Genomic DNA, 23189 nt, shown 5'->3' with positions numbered 1-23189 from the left:
TGGATTTTTTCTTCTCAAGATGCAGTTTCCACTTTCTGTTTTTAATCAAATTACCGTACACAATGACCGAAAAACAAGAGCCAACGTCAAAACATACAACAGCTAAAGCTAATAGCTAAAGCTAGCCGCTATTTATAGCCGTAGTCATGGTAACCAGCGTTTACTCTTTGGAGCCTAAGACATCATTGAAAACAGCTTCAAAGAGGAGCTGAGCTGTTGTTTTGGATTTCATTTAGCCAGTTAATAACACACATTTCATGGTTTCAACCAACTCCAGATGTTTGTTTCAGCGTCTGAGATGGGAACAATTGGCACAAACGGGTGTTATGTAATTGGTGCCGCACGCAGTCTGTAAGAATAACTCATAAAGTTAAACACCGATGGGATTAGAAAGATAAACATGAAAACGATGCTTGATGAAATAGATCTCAAAAAGACAAAAACTGAATGAATCAGGGAGATTCATTCACGATGAGGGGAAGGTGACCACTGGACAAATGACAGAAAAGTAGCAATTTTTATTGTCCAACTGTTTGTTTTACCAGAAATGATGAGACTAAAAGGTAAAATTAAACTTAATGAGACAATAAAAGCTAAAGTTTCTTTAAATAATGTATTATTTTCAGGGCTGTTGCATCATCCAGGGTTTGTTCAACATTTTAAACAAATTTCAAATCCATAAAATAAATAAAATCACAAATAAACGGTGTAGATAACAGTTTGATCTGACAAGAACTGAATAAATCAGGAAGCTAGAAGATCTGGGGAAGGTGATTGATGGGCAAATAACAGTCAAATAGTACATTTTCAACATCTAACTTTTAGCAAAATGAGAAAACTGAAAGGTAAAATAATCCTGCCTATAAATAAACAATAACAGTTTAAGTTTATAAAAATTATATCAGTTAACTTGTACACTAAAAAAACTTAGTTTTCCAGGTGGTTGATGTTTGTATGTAAAATTTCATTTGTTGCATTTTCCAGGGTTTGTCCAGCATTTTAAGCTAAATTCAAATCCACAGCAACAGCAGGAGTAAAACAAGTAAAATCAGCAACAGACGGTGTTTTTTAGCAGTTGGATCTGACAAAGATGAGGGAAAAGCTGGGATCACTGGAACAAAGAACAGGTAAATGCTGCCTTTTTAACGTGTTCTTGAATATTTTCCATCGTTTTTAATAAAAATGACATCACTAAAAGTTCAGGTTCTTTAAATCCATGCTGTAAACTGTATACTGTCTGTTTACATGCACACTGAGCAATATGGTTTTTCAGTTGGATGAGGTTTGCATGTATCGTATGACAATGGATGTTTCTTTCCTCTTTGTTGCGTCGCCTGGGGTTTGTGAATCAGCACCCTGACTGCGGTTGGTCCCTGCAGGTTTCCCTTGTACTCTGAAGTATCTCTTTCTTTGCCCGACGTCTTTTTAAACCTAAGCTACGTGTGAGGGTCTAACGGCAGAGTTTGTTACGAAAGCTCTTTTCTGTTTAGATATTTTGTCACATTTCCTGCGTTGAAAGATGTAAAACACAGCAGCCATGTGATTATGTTCATGTGTGGTACACTGACTGTTCCTCTGTGTTTTTGAGCGTGTAATTGACAAGCTGGTCCTTTTTTTCTACTCTGGAAAGGCTCGGGAACGAGCGGGGGAGGAGGATGATTGTTGTTTTAACTCAGCTCCATACCCCTCCATTTCTGTTTTTTTAAGTTTCTAGTTTCACCCGACTTGTTTCCGTCAGGTTTTATTCATGACCTCCATCTGGAAATAATATCAGTTCATGAAAACAAGCCATCAGCAATTTTAGGGAAGAGTTGTGTGTGTGTGCACGTGCACTGAGGGGGGACATTAAGGCTTCCTCTGTGGGGTTTGGGCCTCGCAGACCAAACAGCTCCTAGAACACTGCAAAAACACAAAATATAGGTGTAGCTTCTAGTGCCAATATCTTAGTACACTTAAAAGAAAACAAAACTAACTTACAAGTAACTTTTCAGCAAGATACAGAAACTTGTTTCTTAGAAATGAAATCAACCTGACATAAACTTCTGCTTCTTCACTGCAAAAACACAAAATCTTACCAAGTATTTTTGTTAAGTTTCCAGTCCAAACGTCTTACTACACTTGAAATAAATCAAAAACTAAAGTCCGCAAAGTCTTCTGTGTGTCTGCGGGGGGGAACCGGGGGGGGATGGAATGAGAAAGGTTCGGTGAATGCGCATATGAAACTGGGGGATTCGGTACCTCAAAAAAGGTCAAGAACCACTGCACTAGACCAAAAATATTTGGTGAGATTTTGTGTTTTTGCAGTGTATTCGTGTGGCAGAATGACCTAGTCAAAGCACAGACTTAAATCCAACCGAAATTCTGTCAAGTCCTATAAAAATATACGACTACAGTCTGACTGAGAATAAGCAGAAAATCTAACTTTGAAATGCTTTTAGACGTGATTCTACTGCAAAAACGTAAAATCTTACCAAGTATTTTTGGTCTAGTTTTTAGTGCAAATATCTTATTACAGTTGAAATAAAACTAAAATAACAAATAACTTTTCAGATATAGTAGCTTGTTTTAAGCCAATTATTGCATAATATTGATTTTTTTTAAAGTATAGCACTTTAAGATTATTTCACTTACGACTAAAACTTTTTCACAGATATTAAAGAATTATTGCCTTTCAAAAAGATAATATATTTTGCTAAAAAGTCATTTGAAAGTTAGTTTTGTCTCATTTATGTGTACAAAGATATGAAACTAGACCAAATATTTGATAATTTGTGTTTTTGCGGTGCAGAAAAGTCTTGCCAAACATTTTGGTCTCATTTCAACTGTTAATATTTTATCATACTTAAACTTACAAATAACTTTCCAGACAGATAAAGGAGTTTGTTTTAAGTCGATTATTCACTTTAACAAGGAAAAATGTTTTGCTACAAGTGAAATAATCTGCAAGTATAACTAATACTTTTAGTCAATATTATGGAATTATTTACGTAAAACCAGCTCTTTTATCTAGCTGAAAAGTTACTTTAAAGTTAGTTTTGTCTTATTTAAAATGTACTGAGATACTTGCACTAGAAACTAAACCAAAAATACTTGGTAAGATTCTGTGTTTCTGCAGTGAGCCATGCCGCAATGCGGTTATGCTCTATAAACTCTTTGATTCAAATGCAAAGTTAGTCATCAAATGTAGGAACATTCAGCTGCTGGGAGGAATTACGTGTCAGGCAGTTTCTTTGGCAAAACGTTTGACCTTGGCTCAGACTGAAAATATGCATTAACTCAGTGAAAGCCTGCATAGTTCCACAGGAAAGAAGATCTGGCTTGTGTTAGCGCTGCTCACAGGAGCGTACGCAGCTTGTGACGGGGGAGATAAAGCAGATATTCACTGCGCTCCAGGCTCACTGAAACACCTCTGTTATGGAAAACCTTTCTGGCTTTCCAGAGTCTGTGTCTGCCTGCCTGCCTGCCTGCCATCTTGGCCGGCTCACACAGGAGACATGCCGGTCACACCTGAGTGCCTCTGAAGAGCAACCAGACATTTCGGCTACGTTCACACTGCAGCCCGAAGTGACCCAAATCCGATTTATTTTGTCGTAATGCGACCTGCATCAGATCTTTTCAGGACAGTCTGAGCAACACAAATCAGATTTTTTTCAAATGCGACCCAGGCCACTTGGATATCTGATACGTATCCGATCTTTTCTAATGTGACCTGAATCCTATCGAACGTCATCGATGCTCGACTAACGTCACTATTCTGCGTCCTTATGTGCGCAAGCGGGAAGAAAAACAACAACAATGGCGGTAATGAGGATTAAGTTGTTACCGGTCGGACAACAACTTTAAAATCATAAACTATGCTACATGTTTTTTGTAGCATAGCTACGGTCGGCTAACAACGTTTAGATATGTCCACTACCGCCATCTACTGGAATGGACTGTGGGCTGAGATGCTAAGTATATATTACAAAGATTGATAACAAAAAATGTGTCTTCTTAAGGTATCTTGGTAAAAAATCAAAAGATTCAAAATATATTGTATGTTTAATTGTGATTTATTGTTTTGTAGTCTACGTACTAATTCCCTTCTCTCACTGGAATATTTGGAAAAGAACAAAACGTTTCTTCTTAAAAAACAAAAATCACATTTTCGTGTTTCCATTTTAAATAAAATACTATTTTACCCTGTATGACCAAAACGTAATCTGGATTACGTTTGGTAATCCAAACCATTGGCAATTGGTACCATTGCCAATGGCCCTTGTTAATGGCAATGGTGCCATTGGTACCATTAGAAAGGTTTCCTCCTTTCTAATGGTACCAATGGCACCAATATATCAATGTAAACATTTTTTGCTACGTTCTTCTTCTTCTTCTTCTTCTTGGCGGTTGGCAAAACACTGACCACGCTCTCTGTGTGACGTTATTGCGCCCTCTACTGCGCATGCGGAACACTTTCATGTCGCTTGCGGTTCACGTACAAGTCGCATATATTTGGAAGCGTGACGCCCAAAAAAAAATCCGATTTCACAAATAAAAATAAATAAAAATCTTCGGGTGAGTTCAGGCTGCAGTGTGAGCGCCGAGGCGTCTCCGGGTCCGTCCAGCTGTCGGCCTGAGAGCACGTCTGTCTGCCTGGAGCCGATATGATCTGTTTCAGAGCCATAATGGCTTTAGCAGCCCCTGAAGGAGGTGTGTGAGAGGAGAGCTTTCATTTCTGCATCTGGAGGTGTGGCTGGATCATGTTTTAAAAGCCTTGAAGTTAACCCCAGTCAAAAGGTTTATGCATACCACGAAAGCCGCAGAGGAATCATGTACAGCGTCTCTCCTAGGTGTACACGCCCTTGTTAAGATGTCAGGTTTTTATGATGGAGGGAAAATGAGACTTTGATAAATCGGTTGAAACATTTTTTCACAGGCGTCTTTATCACATTGCAACAGATAACATGGAAATTTGATTCAGTTTCTCAGCATTTACTCTTGTTTAGTTACCATTAAATTAAATCAGCTTGAGATAAACTTCTGCTTCTTCACTGCAAAAACACAAACTCTTACAAAGTATTTTGGTCCAGATTTTTTTGAAAACATCTTACTACACTTGAAAAAAAAACCTAAAACTAACATACAGGTAACTTTTTACCAAGGTATAGAAGCCTGTTTTAAGTCAATTATTCCTTTATATTGATGAAAAAGTATTAATTCCACTGGTAGATTATTTTACAACAAAACATTTTCCCCATGTGGAACTAAAAATCAATATTAAGGAATTATTTACTTAAAACAAGCTTTTAAATCTTTCTGAAAAGTTTCTGTAAGTTAATTTTGTCTTATTTCAATGTGCTGAGATATTTGTACTACACACTAAACCAAAATGCTTGGAAATTTGTTTGAGTTTTCTGACATTTTGCATCCTTTAGATGAAGCCATTTGCTGAAATGTTGCAAAAGCTCAAGGATTTATCGTCGGTGTATAAAGCTACCAGTCAGGAGAGGAGCAGAAACTTTCACAGCATTGTTTACATACCTTCACGGTAATTGGACATTTCTCCAACATTATTGAAACGACAAGATGGAAACTCATCAGGGGGGCAAACAAGAAGCTGATTCAGGAATTTCCAACAAGGTCTGGTTCTGTTGTATATCTGACAACAGTCCCCTGTATTCTCCAAGCGAGGTCAGAGGTCAGGAGCCTTTTCAATTCAAAGACCCAATTTTCCCCTCATTCCTTCTAGGGATCCAAACACTTAATTGACTTTAGATTAATTCTTGATTAATGTTTATATTAGATTAAAATGAGTTAAAATTGATTTACTACGGTAGTAACGTCACCTGACAGTCTTTAAGTGTTGTAGTTTGGCCGCCACCCAGCAGAGGGCGCCGCTGATCATTCTCAAGCGTTGATACACAAACAAAGATGGCGGCCGTAACAGAACGGTAAACCGAAACGGTCCAAACAGAGACCGGTGTGGGGTGAATAATGCTCTTTATGCGCTTCTTTTTTGATTTAGTCAAGTGAAAAAACATGAGTCTGGAACCAAATCTAACGGAGAATCTGCGTGTTTATCCGAGAAAATATACTATGTAGGTATGTATTGACAAAATGTGGGATGCAGAAAAATAGCTAAAAAAAACAAATCAAATCAAACGGTGTTTAAGAAAACTTTATGTTTAAGAATGTGTACGACAGAGTTGGGTAGTAGAGCAACCTTTTAAAAAAATAGCAATTTTATAAGTGTTTATATCTTTATTTGAGTAACTTTATTATGAAGTATTTGTACTCTGACTAGAGTAAATTTCACTGAATAACAAACATGTTTTAACTAAAAATCACCTGCATATTCTATTAAAGTTTCACATTTAAAAAAAGTTATATGATTTATAATTTTTTTCAAAACACCAAACTATATTTTAGTGTCTGATTATGTAATTTTTAAATATCAAGTGATTTCTGTTTTTCTTAGTTTACCCTTACTTGAGTATCTTCGGCTACTTTTTACTTTTACTTGAGTAAAAATGTGTTAAGTAGTGCTAATACTTTTTTTAGGCATCTCTACAACATTTTACGACTTTTCTCTCAGGGTTTCCGAGTTATTAATGTTAGAAATGGGTCAGTCACTGTTTCCTGCTGTGGAATCCGTTGGCTGAGACATTTTGAGGTATTTGGCTTTTTGGTTATGAGATCCCCACATGTTGCTTTGCCCCCACACTCACTACATCACAGCAGCAGGCTGGGTCATTTTTCTTTTGAAGGCTCCTTCTTCCCCCCTCTTTTCTTCCTCGGCAGTCCATCCATCATACAGAACCTCCTCTCAGCCCCCGCAGCGCTCCCTCGTCATTTCAAAAACGCTGTTTTTTACTAACACTGGCTTCATAACAGGGTATTAATTCAAACTTCCTTCATTGGTTTACTTTTTCTTCTTCTTCTTCTTCTTCTTTGCATCTGGAGTTTCCCCCAAACCTCCGGCTGGTTGAGACCTGAGGGCTGCTGAGGATCAGGGGCCGGGGTTTCTCAGTGTGTGTGTTTCTGACTAACACCACTGTTCAAATCAAAGTGTCTGCCTTTTGTCTCCGCGCTCTGGAATCCCCTCCGTCACACCTCGGCTGCCGCCTGGGGAAAACTTCCTCCTCCTACAGTTAATCCTCCTCCAGAACGGCCTCCCCACAGGGGGGAAGAATTCAATTAATTAAAGGATTTCAGGAGTTTTAATCTGGCAGATTAAAAGTTTGTAAAGCCACATGAGCAATCAATTCTCTTTATTCAAGTTTTGCACCAAAAGCTGGTATACTTTAGTCATTTTGGAGGAAATTAATACAAATATACACATTTTTTTGCTAAAAAAAAGGAGAAATTTTGCATATCTATGCTTTCAATGCTAACTTGCTTGCATTTTTATGTCCTGTCATTGTAATTTAATGTGAAAGACAGACACAAAATTGTACACAATTCATTCAAAACATTTATTTTATAAATAAAGAACTGAATAGTGCGGTGTGCAAATGTTTTCAGCCTCCTTTTTGCAACCAGTTCCCTTCAGTGGTTTCCTGATTACCTACCTGTGTGTGATTGTCTCAGTATAAAAATAGCTGCTTAGTGGTTGAAATGTGACAAAACATGGAAAAGTTAAAGGAGAGTGAATACTTTTGCAAGCCACTTTATATATACACATATGTAAGACGGAAAGAAAACTGGTAAATTTAAATAAATTAACATTAAAATGTCATTTTTTAGCTAAAAATGTGTATATTTGTATTAATTTATCAAAATGAAGAAGGTATTACAGCTTTGCATGTACAGTTGAGACTAGAAGTTTGCATTCACTATATAAAAATACATTTATTTATTTTTCACACTATCTGATGTAAAATCAGAATAAACTTTTCCCATTTTGGGTCAGTTAGGATCACCAATTTTTTTTATATTTGCTAAATCCCAGAATAACAAGAAAGATATTTTTTAAATGCAGTTTTTATCTCCAAAGTCAACGGATTATTATGTTTTTAAGCTATTTCAGGTAACATAAAACAAACATGATTAAAATGTCTATTTATTAAGCATAAAAAAATCCTCATAAATTCACAATTAAATATGTTTTGGCTAAAATAAAGACATTATTGGTGAAGTGTAAATATCTGTAATGTGGATTCCTGCTCTGCGTTGCAGCGATTTAGCTTCCGCAGGTTGTTAAACCCGTAAAAAGCTGTGAACTGCAGCTCTTTTCCACAAGTCCTCAATTAGGGCTTTTCCCACAGAGCCATAAAACCGTTAGTGGAATCATCCAGAGGCCGTTAGATTCAACACGATTAAGAGTTCATTAGTACCTGCAGACGCAGCTACTGTAGCAATTGGAGGATCATTACCATTAGCCGTTAAAGCCGCCAGCCACAGGCCGCTTTTCATCCACTCCACTTGGTTTCTCCACAAACAACGCCATAAAAATTTAAAGGAAAGCGTCTTCCTACAGACTCCCCAAGGTTAGAATACACTGCAGGTGTCTAATTGGCAGATAAGGCTCAACAAACAAGAGCTTAATTAGCATAATTAGCTTTAAGGCAGGCAGGTGTTGGTAATTAATCCAATTGACACATTTTAAAATGTAATTTACATTCAAAATGATTAAAAAAAGTAGAGATTTAATATTTTTTTTAATGTTTTCTTGATTATAAGGATTCAGAAATAACTAATCTGAATGTAATTTCAGACCAATACCACCAGTCTTCAGTTTTATGAAAACACAATATTCACAGAAATACAAGATTTTAGAAATTAAAAGCAGAAAACTAAATGATCAAAAAGACATAAGTATAATTTTATGTAGTCACAACATATACTGAATAATTATTTTCTTTAAAAAGTGGGAACTATCAGTCCCCATTAACTGGAACAACCTGGGACAAGGAGGTGACAGTATCATGCTGTGGGATGTTTTTCTTCATCGGGGGCCGATTATTTCCTCATAGTTGGAACTTTTTCATCAATATTAAGGAATTATTTGCTTAAAACAAGCTATGTGTGGCTGAAAAGTTACTGCTAAGTTAGTTTTGTCTTATTTCAAATGTATGACCTAAAAACTAGACAAAAATAGAAAATATATAAAAGATTTTGTGTTTTTGAAGTGTATTCAAATATGTCAACATTCAGTCTGACTGGCATTAAACCATTAGCATTAGCAGAAAATGTAACTAAGTAGCTAAAAGTGGTTCTACAAAATCTTACCAAGTATTTCTGTCTAGTTTCTATTGCAAATGTCTTAGTACACATAAAATAAGACCAAACTAAATCAGGAATTACTTCAACAAGTTAAAGGAGCTTGCTTGAAGTACACGATTACATAGTATTGGTTTAAAAAGGTATAGTTTCACTGGCAGGCTATTTCACTTGTAACTAATAATTTTCCATCAATATTAAGGAATTGTTGCCTTAAACTCCTACATCTTGCTGAAAAGTTACTTTAAGTTAGTTTTCTAAGGTTTTTGCAATAGAAACTAGACCAAAAATACTTGGTAAGATTTTGTGTTTTTGCAGTGTATTAACAGAAAGTGTAAAAAACATTGAAGTTTCTAGACCTTGAATGAAAGAACTTCTGCAGACGAAGCCTGGGGATAATTAACGATGATCTGGACCAAGTCATCCAAACTTATCGCACGTGATCAAAGGCCGCGAATTAGACGGAGCGCTTTCTAATTCTTTCTGTTTGCAGGAGCTCCTGGGGTCAAGAGGTCAGGACGGGGTGAAGGTTTAGGCTGTGTTTGGGAAAGCGCCTCTCCGGCTCTTGTTTGCCAAACATCAAAGTCGGTGTGAAGACTGCGAGCTCGGAGGGTGGAGGGGCTCCTGGCAGGTCCGCAGGAAAGATAACAGACCCGACACGTAACCCCCCGTGTTCCTCCAAAATCCCCTGATAACCCGTCTTCCCCCCGGCCGCTAAGTCCCAGCCTCCATCGCTCCGGGTTCTGCCGGACAAGCCCAGCGTCTGACCCCACTTAATCACATGCTGAACCTTTCCCTCGTGATAATCCCCGCTGCCAACTGACAGGGGGGGTCAGCTGAGTAAAGCCGGCGAGTAATTCAGGACAGAAAGTTCAACTGAAGCGCTCAGTTTTTCCCCTTTGTTCACTCAAGTGGGCCGCTGATCTGTGACCACTTCCCTTTGTGTCAAATTTGGGAAAGAAGACTTTAACCAACCTTCTTTGGAGTTTTCTTTCTGTTTGTCTGCTTCCTGTCGCTCATAAACATGCGCTTCCATCTGTTTACTTGTCTGAAATTATCTCTCTTGACAACAGAGTCACTTGACCCTGGAATCTGATCGCTATCCAGGAGGAACAACAGATTTCCTGGGAAGTGATGGAGCAAGAGCTCAACGAGACACTGCTGCCCTCTAGCGGAAGGCCAAGGTACTACAACCAAAACTAAACCGGTTTGGAGAAACGCGTTTAAACTAATGGATCCGGTTTCATATGAAGAAACTTACGAGGTGCCGTTTATAAAGCCACACAGTAAAAAATTAACAAAAAGTGAAAAACAATGCATTTACCCTTTTCATTAAAAACTGCGTGTTCGTTTTTCAAAGTCATATTTTTACCATCTTATTCATATCAGTTCTAAACTAGATATTTAGTTTACAAAATAAATATTTTGCTTTATATATTTAATTAGGAAGATACATATTTAATTTGTAAACTAAATAGTTGAGTCTGAGCTAAATATTTAGTTAGCAAATTAAATATTTAGCTCAGAATTAAATATTTATTTTATTAAAATAAACTATTTAGTTGTAAATTAAATATTTAGCTCCAAATACAAATTTTATTGTGCTAAATATTTAGTTCCAGACTAAATATATATTTTCCAAATTATTTACCAAGCAAACTAAATATTTAGCTCCAAATTAAGTATTTATTTTTCCAGCTAAATATTTAGTTTTGAACTAAATGTTTAGTTATTTTCCAAACTAAACATAACATTTTTTAAACTAAATATTTACTTTCCAAATAATTTTTTGGCAAGCTAAACATTTATGTTCCTAACTAAATATTTAATTGTGAAACTAGATATTTATTTCCCAAATTAATTATTTAGCAAGCAAGCTAAACATTTAGATTTTTAACATTTAAGTCGCTAACTAAATATTTAATTTGAAAGTTAAACATTTAGTTTTGTAAATTAGATATTTAGTTTGGAACTCAGATATTTATAAATGTATGAATAATATGATGAAAATATGACTTTAAAAATGAATTCCTGCATTTTTTTAAAAGGCTCAATAAACCTAAACAGCTGTTTATTTTTACTGTCTAACTGTAAACTGCTCATAAAAATGTCTCATTGTGATCAGGTTTAATTAGTAACATGAAAAACAAAATCAGATTACAGTAAAAAATCAGAATTGTACTGTGAACTAATAGATTAAATAAAGTGTTAGGTAACCAAACAACTCAAGATTTTCAGCAAAGCCTCTCGCTTTACTGCAGCTCCTGTGTTTTTGTGCTGAATTTTGACTAAGACAGCCTGTGAAATCTTATCCACGGGGGTCTGTCACATCTCAGGGAAACTGAACCCGAAGGGAGGGCTGCTGGTTACAGATTTAGTGTCCAATGGAGCAGAGTGCAGCGGCTGAGTGGCGTCTGCTCTGGCCACTGCTCAGGTTGTTCGTAGAGGGTCAGAGTGGAGGAGGATAATCTGGCAGAAAGTGCGCAGAGAGACAGAGTCTGTCAGCCAAGACTAAACAGAAGTTTCTTTGAGTCTTAAAGGAAGAAGAAAGAAAAGAAGCAGAAGACGAGAGACGATCCCTTCATCCTTCCGTCTGCAAGCATGTCTGACTGTGAGGGGCCACCCATGGGTAAGAGGAGCTGAAATGATTATTCTTCGGTGGTGAACCCATGTTTAAGAGAGCCGTCTGAAGCAAACACTGGGCATGCATGTGTGTAAATTGTTTGGATTTGTGTTCCTGCATTGTGTGCGTGTGTGTGTGTGTGTATTTTTAGTGGAGGAGGGGACATTGTTGGTCCATCCTGTTTTAGTCCCCACTGGGGACGCTTCACCCAACAAGGAGTCTGTTCAGTCAAAGGCCTTATATGGAAACCTGAAGCAGCTTTCTTTGGAGAGATGCACGATGACCTCGGCTGATAAAAACTTATTAAAAATCTTTTAGGGCTTTTTTTCTTCCCCTGGTGGAACATGCAGAGGAACTCGGGGTGAACGTGCAGGTGTCTGATTTTTAGCACATTATGGTAAAACATTAAAGCTGCACTATGTAACTTTTATTACTATTTTTCTTTTACATATTTGCTGAAACTGTCTCTACATTCTGAAAAATCAAGCTCCTCTGCCTTCCCTCGGTGATATCTAGAAACAACCAATCAGAGCCAGGAGGCGGGCCTTAGCGCTGTCAATCACCTCTGTGATCCTGATCCTCATTAATACTTATTAGTACACTGCAAAAAAAACATCCCACAAAATCTTAGCAAGTATTTTTGGTCAAGTTTCCAGTGTAAATTTATTAGTTTTGTCTTATTTCAAGTCTTCTATTATATTTACACCAGAAACTAGACCAAAGAAATACTAAGAAATACTAAATACTAAAATATAAAGTAAGATTTTGTGTTTATCTACTTTCAGAAGATTCATGTGCTTATTTATTTGGTTAAAAACACATTAAAATTGTGAGGAGGAACTTATATTTTGTTCCACATGTCACGTTGTTGCCATGGGGAAACATTAGTTGGGACACTTGGGGAGTCACACTGAAGACACTGGTTAGAAGAAGCTGGAGATAATGCAGCTAAAGATGTATAACTTTATTATTTTAGCTCTTGATGTATTTTTGGGGGATTTTTTGTTGTTGAAACCCAAAAACAACAGTAACAGATGTCTAGCATAGCCGGCTGTAGATGCTAATGCTAGTTAGCATAGCCAACACTGACAGCAGCTAAACGTTTTTTCTGTAATGGTAAGTTGTTTCTCCCCCATTAGCACTCTTATCAGCAAGTACATGAGGTTGATTGACAGCGCCAATACCCGCCTCCTGGCTCTGATTGGTTGGTTTTGGTCTTGTACATTTCTTCACACGGCAATAGTAGCTCAGGGAAGAGGTGGACGAGATCAATCTTCACATTATCTGTGACGTTTGAACAAATACTTAAAAAACTTTAAAAAAAATAAAATAAAAGTCACGTACTGCAGCTTTAAGTGAGCTTGAGAGAGAAATGAGCCTTTCTAACGTCTGGAAGTCTCACCAACGGTAACAGTCACTTACAAATAGGAATCTTCTTCTTCTTCTTCTGAGCCTTTTCCCTTCATCTTCTACCTCTACGGATGATTCCCTCTCCAGTAAATATGATCCTTTGATGTAGTTGGCCACACACAGACTCCTGTAATTGAGTCTGCTGCATGACTTGTTGTCGTCTGACCGTCCCGCCTTATCGGATACTACGATTTCCTGACGCATTTGCCAGGAAATTACATGAAGGCTGATAAAATCTAAACCGCTGAAACGGCCAGACATCTGTCCTGCTTACTGCATTCATCCGCTTGGAAGCCCTTCAGGTTTATGAAATAACCGTGTGATATTAGCTTCACTGCAAAAACACAAAATCTTGCCAAGTATTTTTGGTTTAGTTTCTAATGCAAATATCTCAAGACGCTTGAAATAAAACAAAACTAAATTATAAGCAACTTTTCAGCAAGATATAAGAGCTTGTTTTAAATCAATAATTCCTTGATATTGATGAAAAAGTATCCATCCATCCATTTTCTTCCGCTTATCCGAGGTCGGGTCGCGGGGGCAGCAGCTTCAGAATGGAGGCCCAGACTTCCCTCCCCCCAGCCACTTCTTCCAGCTCCTGCTGGGGAATCCCAAGGCGTTCCCAGGCCAGCCGAGAGACATCGTCCCTCCAGCGTGTCCTGGGTCTTCCCCGAGGCCTCCTCCCGGTGGGACCTGAACACCTCACCAGGGAGGCGTCCAGGAGGCATCCTGACCAGATAACCAAGCCTCAACTGGCTCCTCTCGACGTGGAGGAGCAGCGGCTCTACTCTGAGTCCCTCCCGGATGACCGAGCTTCTCACCCTATCTCTAAGGGAGAGCCCAGCCACCCTGAAGAGGAAACCCATTTTGGCCGCTTGTATCCGTGATCTTGTTCTTTCGGTCATGACCCAAAGCTCCTGACCATAGATGAGGGTGGGAACGTAGATCGACCGGTAAATCGAGAGCTTCGCTTTTTGGCTCAGCTCTCTCTTCACCACGACGGACCGGTACAACGCCCGCTTCACGGCAGACGCTGCCCCAATCCGCCTGTCGATCTCCCGTTCCCTTCTTCCCTCATGCGTGAACAAGATCCCCAGATACTTAAACTCCTCCACTTGAGGCAGGTCGACCCCCCTGACCCGGAGAAGGCACTCTACCCTTTTCCGGCTCAAGACCATGGCCTCGGATTTGGAGGCACTGAGCCTCATCCCGGCCGCTTCACACTCGGCTGCGAACCGCTCCAGTGAGCTGCAGATCACGGTCTGATGAAGCCAACAGGACCACATCATCCGCAAAAAGCAGAGATGCCATCCTAATAAAGGATCCTAATTAACTTCCAGTTAATTATTACAGATTATTTATCTTACAACATGGGAAAATGTCTTGTTATAAGTGTGCTGGTATTTTTTTAAATCAAAATTAAGAAATTATTGACTTGACACAAGCTCATATATCTCACTTAAAAGTTATTTGTATGTTAGTTTTTGTCTTATTTCAATGCTTTTTAGATATTTGCTGTAGAAACGGGACAGAAATTACTCAGCTAGATTTTGTGTTTTTGCAGTGTTGAAGACTAGGAGGCCGTTTTTACATCTCGGTGTGTTTTATTCCATTGTCAACTAGAGGGATTTGAGGTTAGATGGCATCTGTCTTGTCAGCAGTTCAAACAGCATATATACCATGTTTACAGTTTTTATTCTCAGTCGTGTTTGACTTCGTAGCTTTGATGGATGACATGGAGAAACATGTTTAAGAAAGGAGGAAAGCTGCCGAGGAGTGATGAATGTTACACACAAACTTGGGCATTATCGTCTAACACAATGACCACCCAAAAATAAAGCGCAGTGGATTCTAGTATTTGTTGGGTTTAGCAACTTAAAACCCTTACAAACAGCTTAAATCTGGTTATAATGGCCTATTTTAATAGTTCAAACACCAAATATGCCCTAAAGCTGCAGGATGTAACTTGCAGCTTTAGTTACATCCTAACTAAAGCTGCAAGTTAGTTAGCTTTAGTTAACTAACTTGCAGCTAAAATGTTTTTATTAAAGGAATTTCTCCATCCTTTAATAAAAGAAAGGGGAAATTGGTCTCACTTCTTTTATTAAAGGAGACCAATTTCTGTATCCACTACGATTTGTTATTTTTAACTATGTTTCATCAAAATATTGCAGAAAAATTCACATTAAAATAGTTTTTCATCTTTACAACACCAACTTGTACTTCCATCTTGTCGATGTTGACCCTACTTCAAAAGGTTTAAACTCCAGAAGCTGTTTTTAGAGAAAAACCAGCCTGATGTGCTGCAGCAGGGAAATTAGCTGCAGCACAGCTAATGTCCCACAGGGGGCAGTATTGTCATGATTTCCGTCTCCGGGCCAAAATGACTGAAACTCACAGAAACAGAAAGGTGTAATGTAAGGGCAAGGAATGAAAACAGACTAGAGGGTCAAAACTAAAGGATAAACGAGTGAAAGCAGCGAGAAACGAAGGAGAAGGAGGGTGAGGGAGTGAGAAAAGACAGCAGCTCTGCCTCATCTTGATATTATGCAAAATTCACATACTGCATGTTTTTGAACTTCCATTTGGTTCTTAATTGCTTCTAAAAACCAAACTGAGCGTTTAAAAAAAACCCACTTAGCTGTTTTATGGCTATAAGTTTGTGTTTTCTAGTTTGTGGAAAATGAGCAGTTTCAAAAACCTTCTGAATGTAACATTTAAAATCAGCAGGCGCTTCCCCGTGACCTAGCAACCCAAATGGAGCTCCAGCACATTTGGTCAGCTGGTTTTTACCACTGCATGTGCTGTGCAATGGCTGCTGGAAAAGGAAAAAAAAAAAGTTTTGTTGTTGACTTACCATCCAGAAACCACTTGCTGCATTCTTGTTGGTTGTGCAGGAGGCGCCACCTTTGCTTTTCAAATATGTACAGTTGTACAGTTGCGCATCTGTTTGAAGTCATTTTTATGTGCGAACATAAACGTTGAGTTTGGGGGGCGTGGCCAGCAGCAGTTTATTTGGATTTAAAGTGACAAGACGCCGTAAAACAGCTCAGAATAGTCAGAACTGATCAGACTAAAATCTCATTACTTAAGAATAATTTTATGCAAAAATATATTAACATATTTTGTATAGACCTTTCCTAGCCTGTTCAAGGAAGCTTAATAGGTCACCTCTCAGGATAAATCAATGGAAGCAGAGGAGTTTCTCAGACTACACGTGTTTGAAACCTTTTCTCTGTGAAAACAAACGCTTGTTCAGAAACGGAGGTGATGATGTCATCCCTCAACATGCTAACCATGTTCTTCTGGATCAGAACAGGCCCGTTGTCCCGCAGTGGGACTCACTGGGTTTATATTTCATGCACAGGTTTTTATAGATAATCATATTTGCAACTTGTGCTGGACGTTGCAGGAGTCTGGGGGAAGGGCGTCCAAACATGGCGCCACATCAGATGTGATTAAACCTGAGCAGCAGCAGCAGCAGCACAGAGTCCGTTCCCACCTCAGCGTTTCATAGCAGCTCCGACGTTACAGATTAATCCACAACAGTCGACCTCCACCTGCTCTCTTGTGCTGTTTTCTGGTGTTTTCTATGAAACACAGCAGTAGTTTTATTGAGTTTCATGACCTCCTGAATTATTGCCATCATTCACATATAGATTAGAAGAGGAGGAATCGCTTGTTTACAGCCACTCGTCTCCGTTTCATCGGTAGGAAGTTTGAAACGGAGGCGGAAACGCTACCAAAGGTTGAGACGAAGCAACAAAGTCAAAATATTATCATCTGATATGGAGTAACGGCGCTATGAACCGAATGAAGCAACAGATTCTCACATCGTCTGCTTCTCTTTTTCCATGCCCACAGTTTTATCTGTACATACACTGCAAAAACACAACATTTTACCAAGTATTTTTGGTCTAATATTAGTGCAAATGTCTCTGTCCACTTGCAATAAGATAAAATTAGCTTCTCATCAATAAATAGGAGGTTTTTCAAGTCAACAATTTCTTTAATATTGATGAAAACATTTTAAATGAAAGTGGAATTAGTACTTTTTTATTTAATTTTAGGAAATTATTGACTTAAAAATTCTAAAATTTATTGCTGGAACGTTCCTTGTAAGTTAGTTTTATCTTATTTCAAGTGTGCAGAGATATTTACACTAAAATCAGACTAAAACTATTTGGTAAGACAACTTTAAAAAAAAATTTTTTTTTAAATAATAACACAGTAGAAACAGATGTGAAGAAAATGGGTCCAGATAACAGCTGTTTGTTCTTGTCTTTATTACAACCTTCGGGGAAATATAAGCGTTTAATTCTCAGACGTTAAGATGTTTCCGCCTCGTTTTCAGCAGAACTTTTTGCGTTGCTCTCTAATGCTCGTCAGACGAACCGCGTTCCTAAAGAGTAGAGCAGCGTCACTGAGCCGCAGCTCGGCGGGGATGAATGAGGAGCATCCACAGATATTAGCTGCATCATTTTAAGAGCAGGAGCGGTGACCCAGTTTCCTCTGACTCACAACATCATCGCTTGGCAGAGCTGCAGCTTGTGTGGCCCGCAGTCTGCAGCTGCTGCAGCTTTTCCTCTGCAGCATCACAAAAAAAGTCACTGTGTTTATAGCTTCATGAAGGGATTAAAGCAGGTAAGTAAAGAATAAAACGTCCTGCGTCTGAATTCAGGATCTTTATGGTTGAGTTTCAGCTTTTCTCTGATTCAGATTCTCTCTCTGCCTGAAACTGGGTCACGTTTCCCCCATAAAATCCTCCACCAGTTTGTAGTGAAACACTTCAGGTCCTGCTGATCTGCAGCGGGACGCCAGCCATCGCTGACGGTTTCTGCTTGTAATGGTGCAAAAATCTGTCGTAAAATATAATCTGATCTGGTTCATTTTGATTTACTCAGATTGGGGGTTTTAAAAAACGTCCAGGTCTGATTTTAATCTGTTTTCTTGCTTTCTTTACAATATTTTTTAATAAATGGCAGAAAAAGTTTTCAAAAAGTGGCTTTTATTTCATTCTTATATGAGATAAACGACAGTTTTGGTGCCAAGTTATGGGAAGTTTTTGTTAATTTGAAGTATATATTTTTAATTCCAGCAGAATGAAGACGCAGCGTCTTAAAATGACAAGATAAACGTTTTTCATGAGAAAATGGAGTCATCGCGATATGTTGTGACCATGTGGTTCTTTTTACAAAACAGAAAATGCTGTTTTAAAATCCTGCTTCTGGTAATAACGATGTAGATTTGTTAAAGTATTTCTATAAAACTGATGTCAAAGCGTAACTTCACCAGCTGCTCAACATTCCTAATTTAAATTTTTTGTTTTTCGCATTGAGTTCTCGTAAAATTACTACTTTATTTGACAAAATCTTTTATTTAGCTGCAGAGTTGACCTGAATTCAAAGCAAGATGGCCGCCCTTGATGGTCTGCTGACACGACTGAACATCTCAAAAAGCTTCACTCAGATAATAAATCTGTGCTGCTAAATATAAAAGACAAAACCTTCCACACACATCGAGCTTCTTCAGTTTTTTTTCTTTTTTTACTGTAAACTTTTATGCAAAATTCATATTTTGCAGTTTTTTTATGCTTCCATTTTTAAGACTTTCCTGCTGACAATAAAGAAACCCACCCAGACGTTTCATGTCAACCAGTTTTTGGTGTCTGGAAAATAATCAGCGGTGATTGCCCTGTTACCTAGCAACGGCAGCAGAGTTCCAGCATGTTTGGTCAGCTGGTTTTACTGCTGGAAAGGGAAACAAATGTTTTGTTGTTGACTTGCCATCCAGAAACCATTTGCTGCAATCTTGTTGGTTGTGCAGGAAGCTCCACTTCTGCTTTTGAAAGATGCATGGTTGTATAATTTTGCATCTTTTCGCAGCCATTTTCACATGAGAGTGTAAACGTTGAATTAGGGGCGTGGCCAGCAGCAGCAGCTTATTTGGATTTAAAGTGACAGAGACCCTAATAGTCAGAACTGAGCAGAATAAATTTGTTTTCTTTATGTAGCCTTTAGATATCCGAACCTGTTCAATGTCGGGTCACCTTTAATTGTCTTTTTGTAATTTTTCTGAGAAATTAAATTCGACTTAAGTGTTTGGCAATAATCTTATTTTCTATCCCAGAAGGTTCAGCAACAGCAATTCTTCTTTTAGGAGTTTTATTCCATTTAAATAACGTCTTACTTCAAAATAAGAAGTAAGACATGTTTAATAGTTAAACATGTCAGGTTTAACTATTAAAGTCATTTCTGCTCTCTGAGGTTTTATTTACTTTTGGCAGATTTTGTTTGTGATCACACTTGTTTGCTTTCTGTCACAAGCAGGTTGAAACGTATATTAAACCTCATGAATCGTAGCTGGCAGCTGTTCAATTCCTCTTTAACTAGTTAAAATGTTCATCTATCCAACTTGTTCATGTAAAAGATTTCAGTGTTTCAGAGTTTAAAGGACTGATTCGGAGCCCAGGTTGGATGAATTCATGCTGTAAAAGAACAAAGCAGATAAATAAGCGGGACAGGAACACAGATGGTGGCTGGATCACACCGAGGATTGACCCTTTTCCCCCCCTCTGCTCTGGATTTGATTGTTCATAATCCCAACCCACCAACAGACCAACTGATCATCTGCTGACGAAACGACCGTCAGCAGTTTCTTCTCTCTTTTTTAAAAAGAGAAACGTCTGGTGTGGCTGAACGTGACCTTCAGGAGCCACCGGGGAGCTGCAGCTGTACAGCAGCAGGGAGTTTTAGAAACACAGAACAAGGTCAGGCTGTCAGATAAAACCATGAAATTATTACATTTACTGGGATTAGAACTGGTCTACCGACACAAAGCAGTCCGTAATTGTGAAATGGAGAAAGTAGTTTGCAACATTTTGTGTGGTATAAACCTGAAAAGTGCAGCATGAAAAGTAGTAGTGACTCGTATGATGCTAAAAAAAAGTTTCCATTGCAGTTTCGCAAAATAAATCTATTTCAATATAGCTGAAAAAAACGAGTTTTATCAAAGAAATTTGTTCGTAATTTCAATTTGTGCGATTTTACGGTTAATAGAAACGCAGTTATTGATGCCAGTCCCATTCGCATGTTGTCCTGTTAGTCCAATCTCAATTCCAGGTTTTTTTCTGGTATCATCCCGTTTTTCGCTCCATCCATCTGCCCATCAACTCTAGCATGATTTTATTTAGGAGTGTCAGAGTTAGAGGGGTTTAATACAAAGAGATGCCACATTTGTTTTCTTCTCATTATCAATTTCTTATATTTTGTCTGGAATGCTTAAAATGATAGAAACCAACATGCAGGGAGCCTCATGATGAGTTTTTAATGACCCGTGGGTAACGTGGCGCAGAGGGCCGGTTCCCCGTCTGCCTCCTGCTGAGACTCAGGCGGGGCTCTGGGCCCCATGTGGGGCTCTGGGCTCCATGTGGGGGTCTGGTTTAAGGGATTGTGCTCCACTCATGTGAGCACTGGGGGAAAAAGAGAGGCAGACACAAACAAAAGCCAGACCTGTCCCTAATCTGGATACCAAATCAGCTCCACAATGAGATTTACAAAAATCTGAACCCCCTTCAGACAAAACAGAGAAATCCAGGATGAAGGACAAAGGATGCACAGAGCATGAAACTCCTTTATCTGCAGAAAACCTCAGATTTCAACGCTTTAGCACATCTTAGAGCTGATGGGAGCAAAAAAATAATAATTTATAGATAAAAAACTGAACAAGCAGCGCTGCAAAAACACAAAATCTCACCAAGTATTTTGGGTCTAATTTGTTGGACAAATATGTTATTATGCTTGAAATAAGAGAGAAGTAACTTTTCAGGATGAAATATGGTCATGTTCTCAGTAAATCTTGAATATTGACGAAAAATACGATTATTTCACTTAACAACATTTTTTCCATTTTATGGAAAAACATAAGTTATTTCACTTGTTTATCAATATTAAGGAAATAATTACTTTAAACAAGCTCATGTCTTTCTGAAAAGTTACTTATTGGTTAGTTTTGTTTTATTTCAAGTGTAGTAAGATATTTGCACCAGAACATAAATATCTGGTGAGATTTTGTGTTTTTGCAGTGAAAAATGAATTTTGCACTAATTTCCCTTTAACAAGACATTTTCCCCATGTTATAAGTGAACTAATCTGCAGTGAAACTGATCAATAATGACTAAATAATCTCCTATTTGTTGTTTATGTAGTGTCTTTGTTTCTGTTGAACAAATCAATTCTCTCAAACTGAAGTTACTTTTAAATTGGTTTTATCTCATTTTAAGATATTTGCACTAGAAACCAGACTAAAAATCCTTGATGTTTTTTTTTTTTTTTTGCAGTGTAAGACTCTAGAAATTCAACATATATCAAGGTTCTTGTGATCAGACGAACCGTTTGCTCTACAAAGACCAAATTGTTTCCTGGCGTAATCCCGGCTAGCTTAGCGCGTCGCCTGACGCTTGATGCTGTTGCGTAATGATCGAGTTCTCCTGCGGGACACGGAGGCGGTCAGCGATTCAGCGGCGGCTCTGGCAGTGACCCGTTCATCTCTTTAAGGGTCAAACAGACGAGCCGCTACCTGCCCAGGAGGAAACGACGCGCTGCTGCTGTTTTTAGCCGCCTCTGTGTGGTGATCTCCGTCTTGTGATCTGAGGAGAAAAGGGGGAGGGGGGGGAGTGTTTCAGCATGAATGTAGGCCACAATGTAGGCTTCTTATTCTTTTCCCCTTCAAGCCTATAAATAATGCAAAGCGTTTCATCCTCTTGAGCACATACAAAAACTCCAACCCCCGGTCTGAAAAAGAGCGCAAATGATCCCTTTTTGTCCTGCAGGGCTTCCCTCCTGAAACTCCCACCTCGGGTTTCTCCTCCTCATTTGCTCCTCCAGTTGCCCCCCCATGTCCTTGTTTTCGGGCCGGTCTGCAGCGGGACAGATAACGCAGACAGAGCGGTAATCGTGTTGAGCCACAGCAGAAACACTTGGCTGTCGCTTTAGGAGATTTGTGATGTCGGTCTGTTTCTTCCCATGTGACTTCATGCAGAAAGAGGAGCGGCTTTGATTCTCCCTCCGAGTCAGAGTGAAGCTCAGCTTTTAGATTTCAGCCGTTACAGGAGGTTAATCAATCAATCAATCAATCAATCAATCAATCAATCAATCAATCAATCAATCAATCAATCAATCAATCAATCAGTCAAGTTTATTAGTAAAGCACATGTCAGCAACAGAAATATTAAACAGTGAAACCAGTTCACTGCAAAATCACAAAATATCTATTTGTTATAAATGGATTCTGCAGATTCTGCTGCAGCTTTTTCTGCACACTTGGTTCATTTTTAAGTTTTTATGATAATCTTTCAACACAGATCACAGATGTAGTTTTTGATGTGCTGGATTTGTATAAAGCTGAGCTCTGCAAAATCGTATCAAGTATTTTTGGTCTAGTTTATAGTGCAAATATCTTAGTACACTTAAAATAAGACAAAGCTAACTTAACTTTTCAGCAAAAAATAGGAGTTTGTTTGATGTGAATTATTCCTTAATATTGATGAAAAAGTTCTAGTCCCACTGCCAGATTATTTCACTTTAAACATAGTTTAATCAGTCAATCAATCAGGTTTATTTGTATAGCAACAAGGAGAAGTGCTTTACATCATAAAAACACAAAGTCAACAAACTTTACATTTGCTAAGTGTTGTCATTACACAAAAATATAACTTTCTCTCAAAATTGTGCTTATATCTCATAATTATGACTTTTAATGTCAAAACTATCCCTTTGAATCTCATAATTATGACTTTCAACTTCAACATTAGGGCTTTTTATCTGTTAGTTATGACGATGAGAGTCAAACATGACTTTCTCTCAAAATTGTCTTTATATCTTATTACTTTGTAAGTCAAAATTAGGATTTTTTATCACATATTTTTGACTATATATGTTTAGATTATAATTTTTTA

At 38.2% G+C, this 23189-nt stretch overlaps 1 protein-coding gene across 8 annotated transcripts in view; it reads left to right on the top strand.

Annotated features, from left to right (window-relative positions):
* The first annotated feature begins 10320 nt into the window (after window positions 1-10320).
* The window catches only part of eml1 (EMAP like 1), a 63528-nt gene continuing 50659 nt past the window's right edge, over window positions 10321-23189 (top strand). For all 8 annotated transcript variants that reach the window (XM_017302619.2, XM_008400015.3, XM_017302615.2 and 5 more), the window contains exons 1-2: window positions 10321-10385; window positions 11742-11830. In XM_017302619.2, the coding sequence (XP_017158108.2) occupies window positions 10336-10385; window positions 11742-11830 (139 nt within the window). In that variant the 5' untranslated portion in view covers window positions 10321-10335. The remainder of the gene's footprint in view (window positions 10386-11741; window positions 11831-23189) is intronic.

Source organism: Poecilia reticulata, chromosome 22, assembly GCF_904066995.2.
Source record: "Poecilia reticulata chromosome 22, P_reticulata-male-v2, whole genome shotgun sequence".
Lineage (NCBI taxonomy): Eukaryota > Metazoa > Chordata > Actinopteri > Cyprinodontiformes > Poeciliidae > Poecilia > Poecilia reticulata.
The sequence above is the reverse complement of the archived record's forward strand: the minus strand, read 5'-3'. Positions and strand labels throughout refer to the sequence as shown.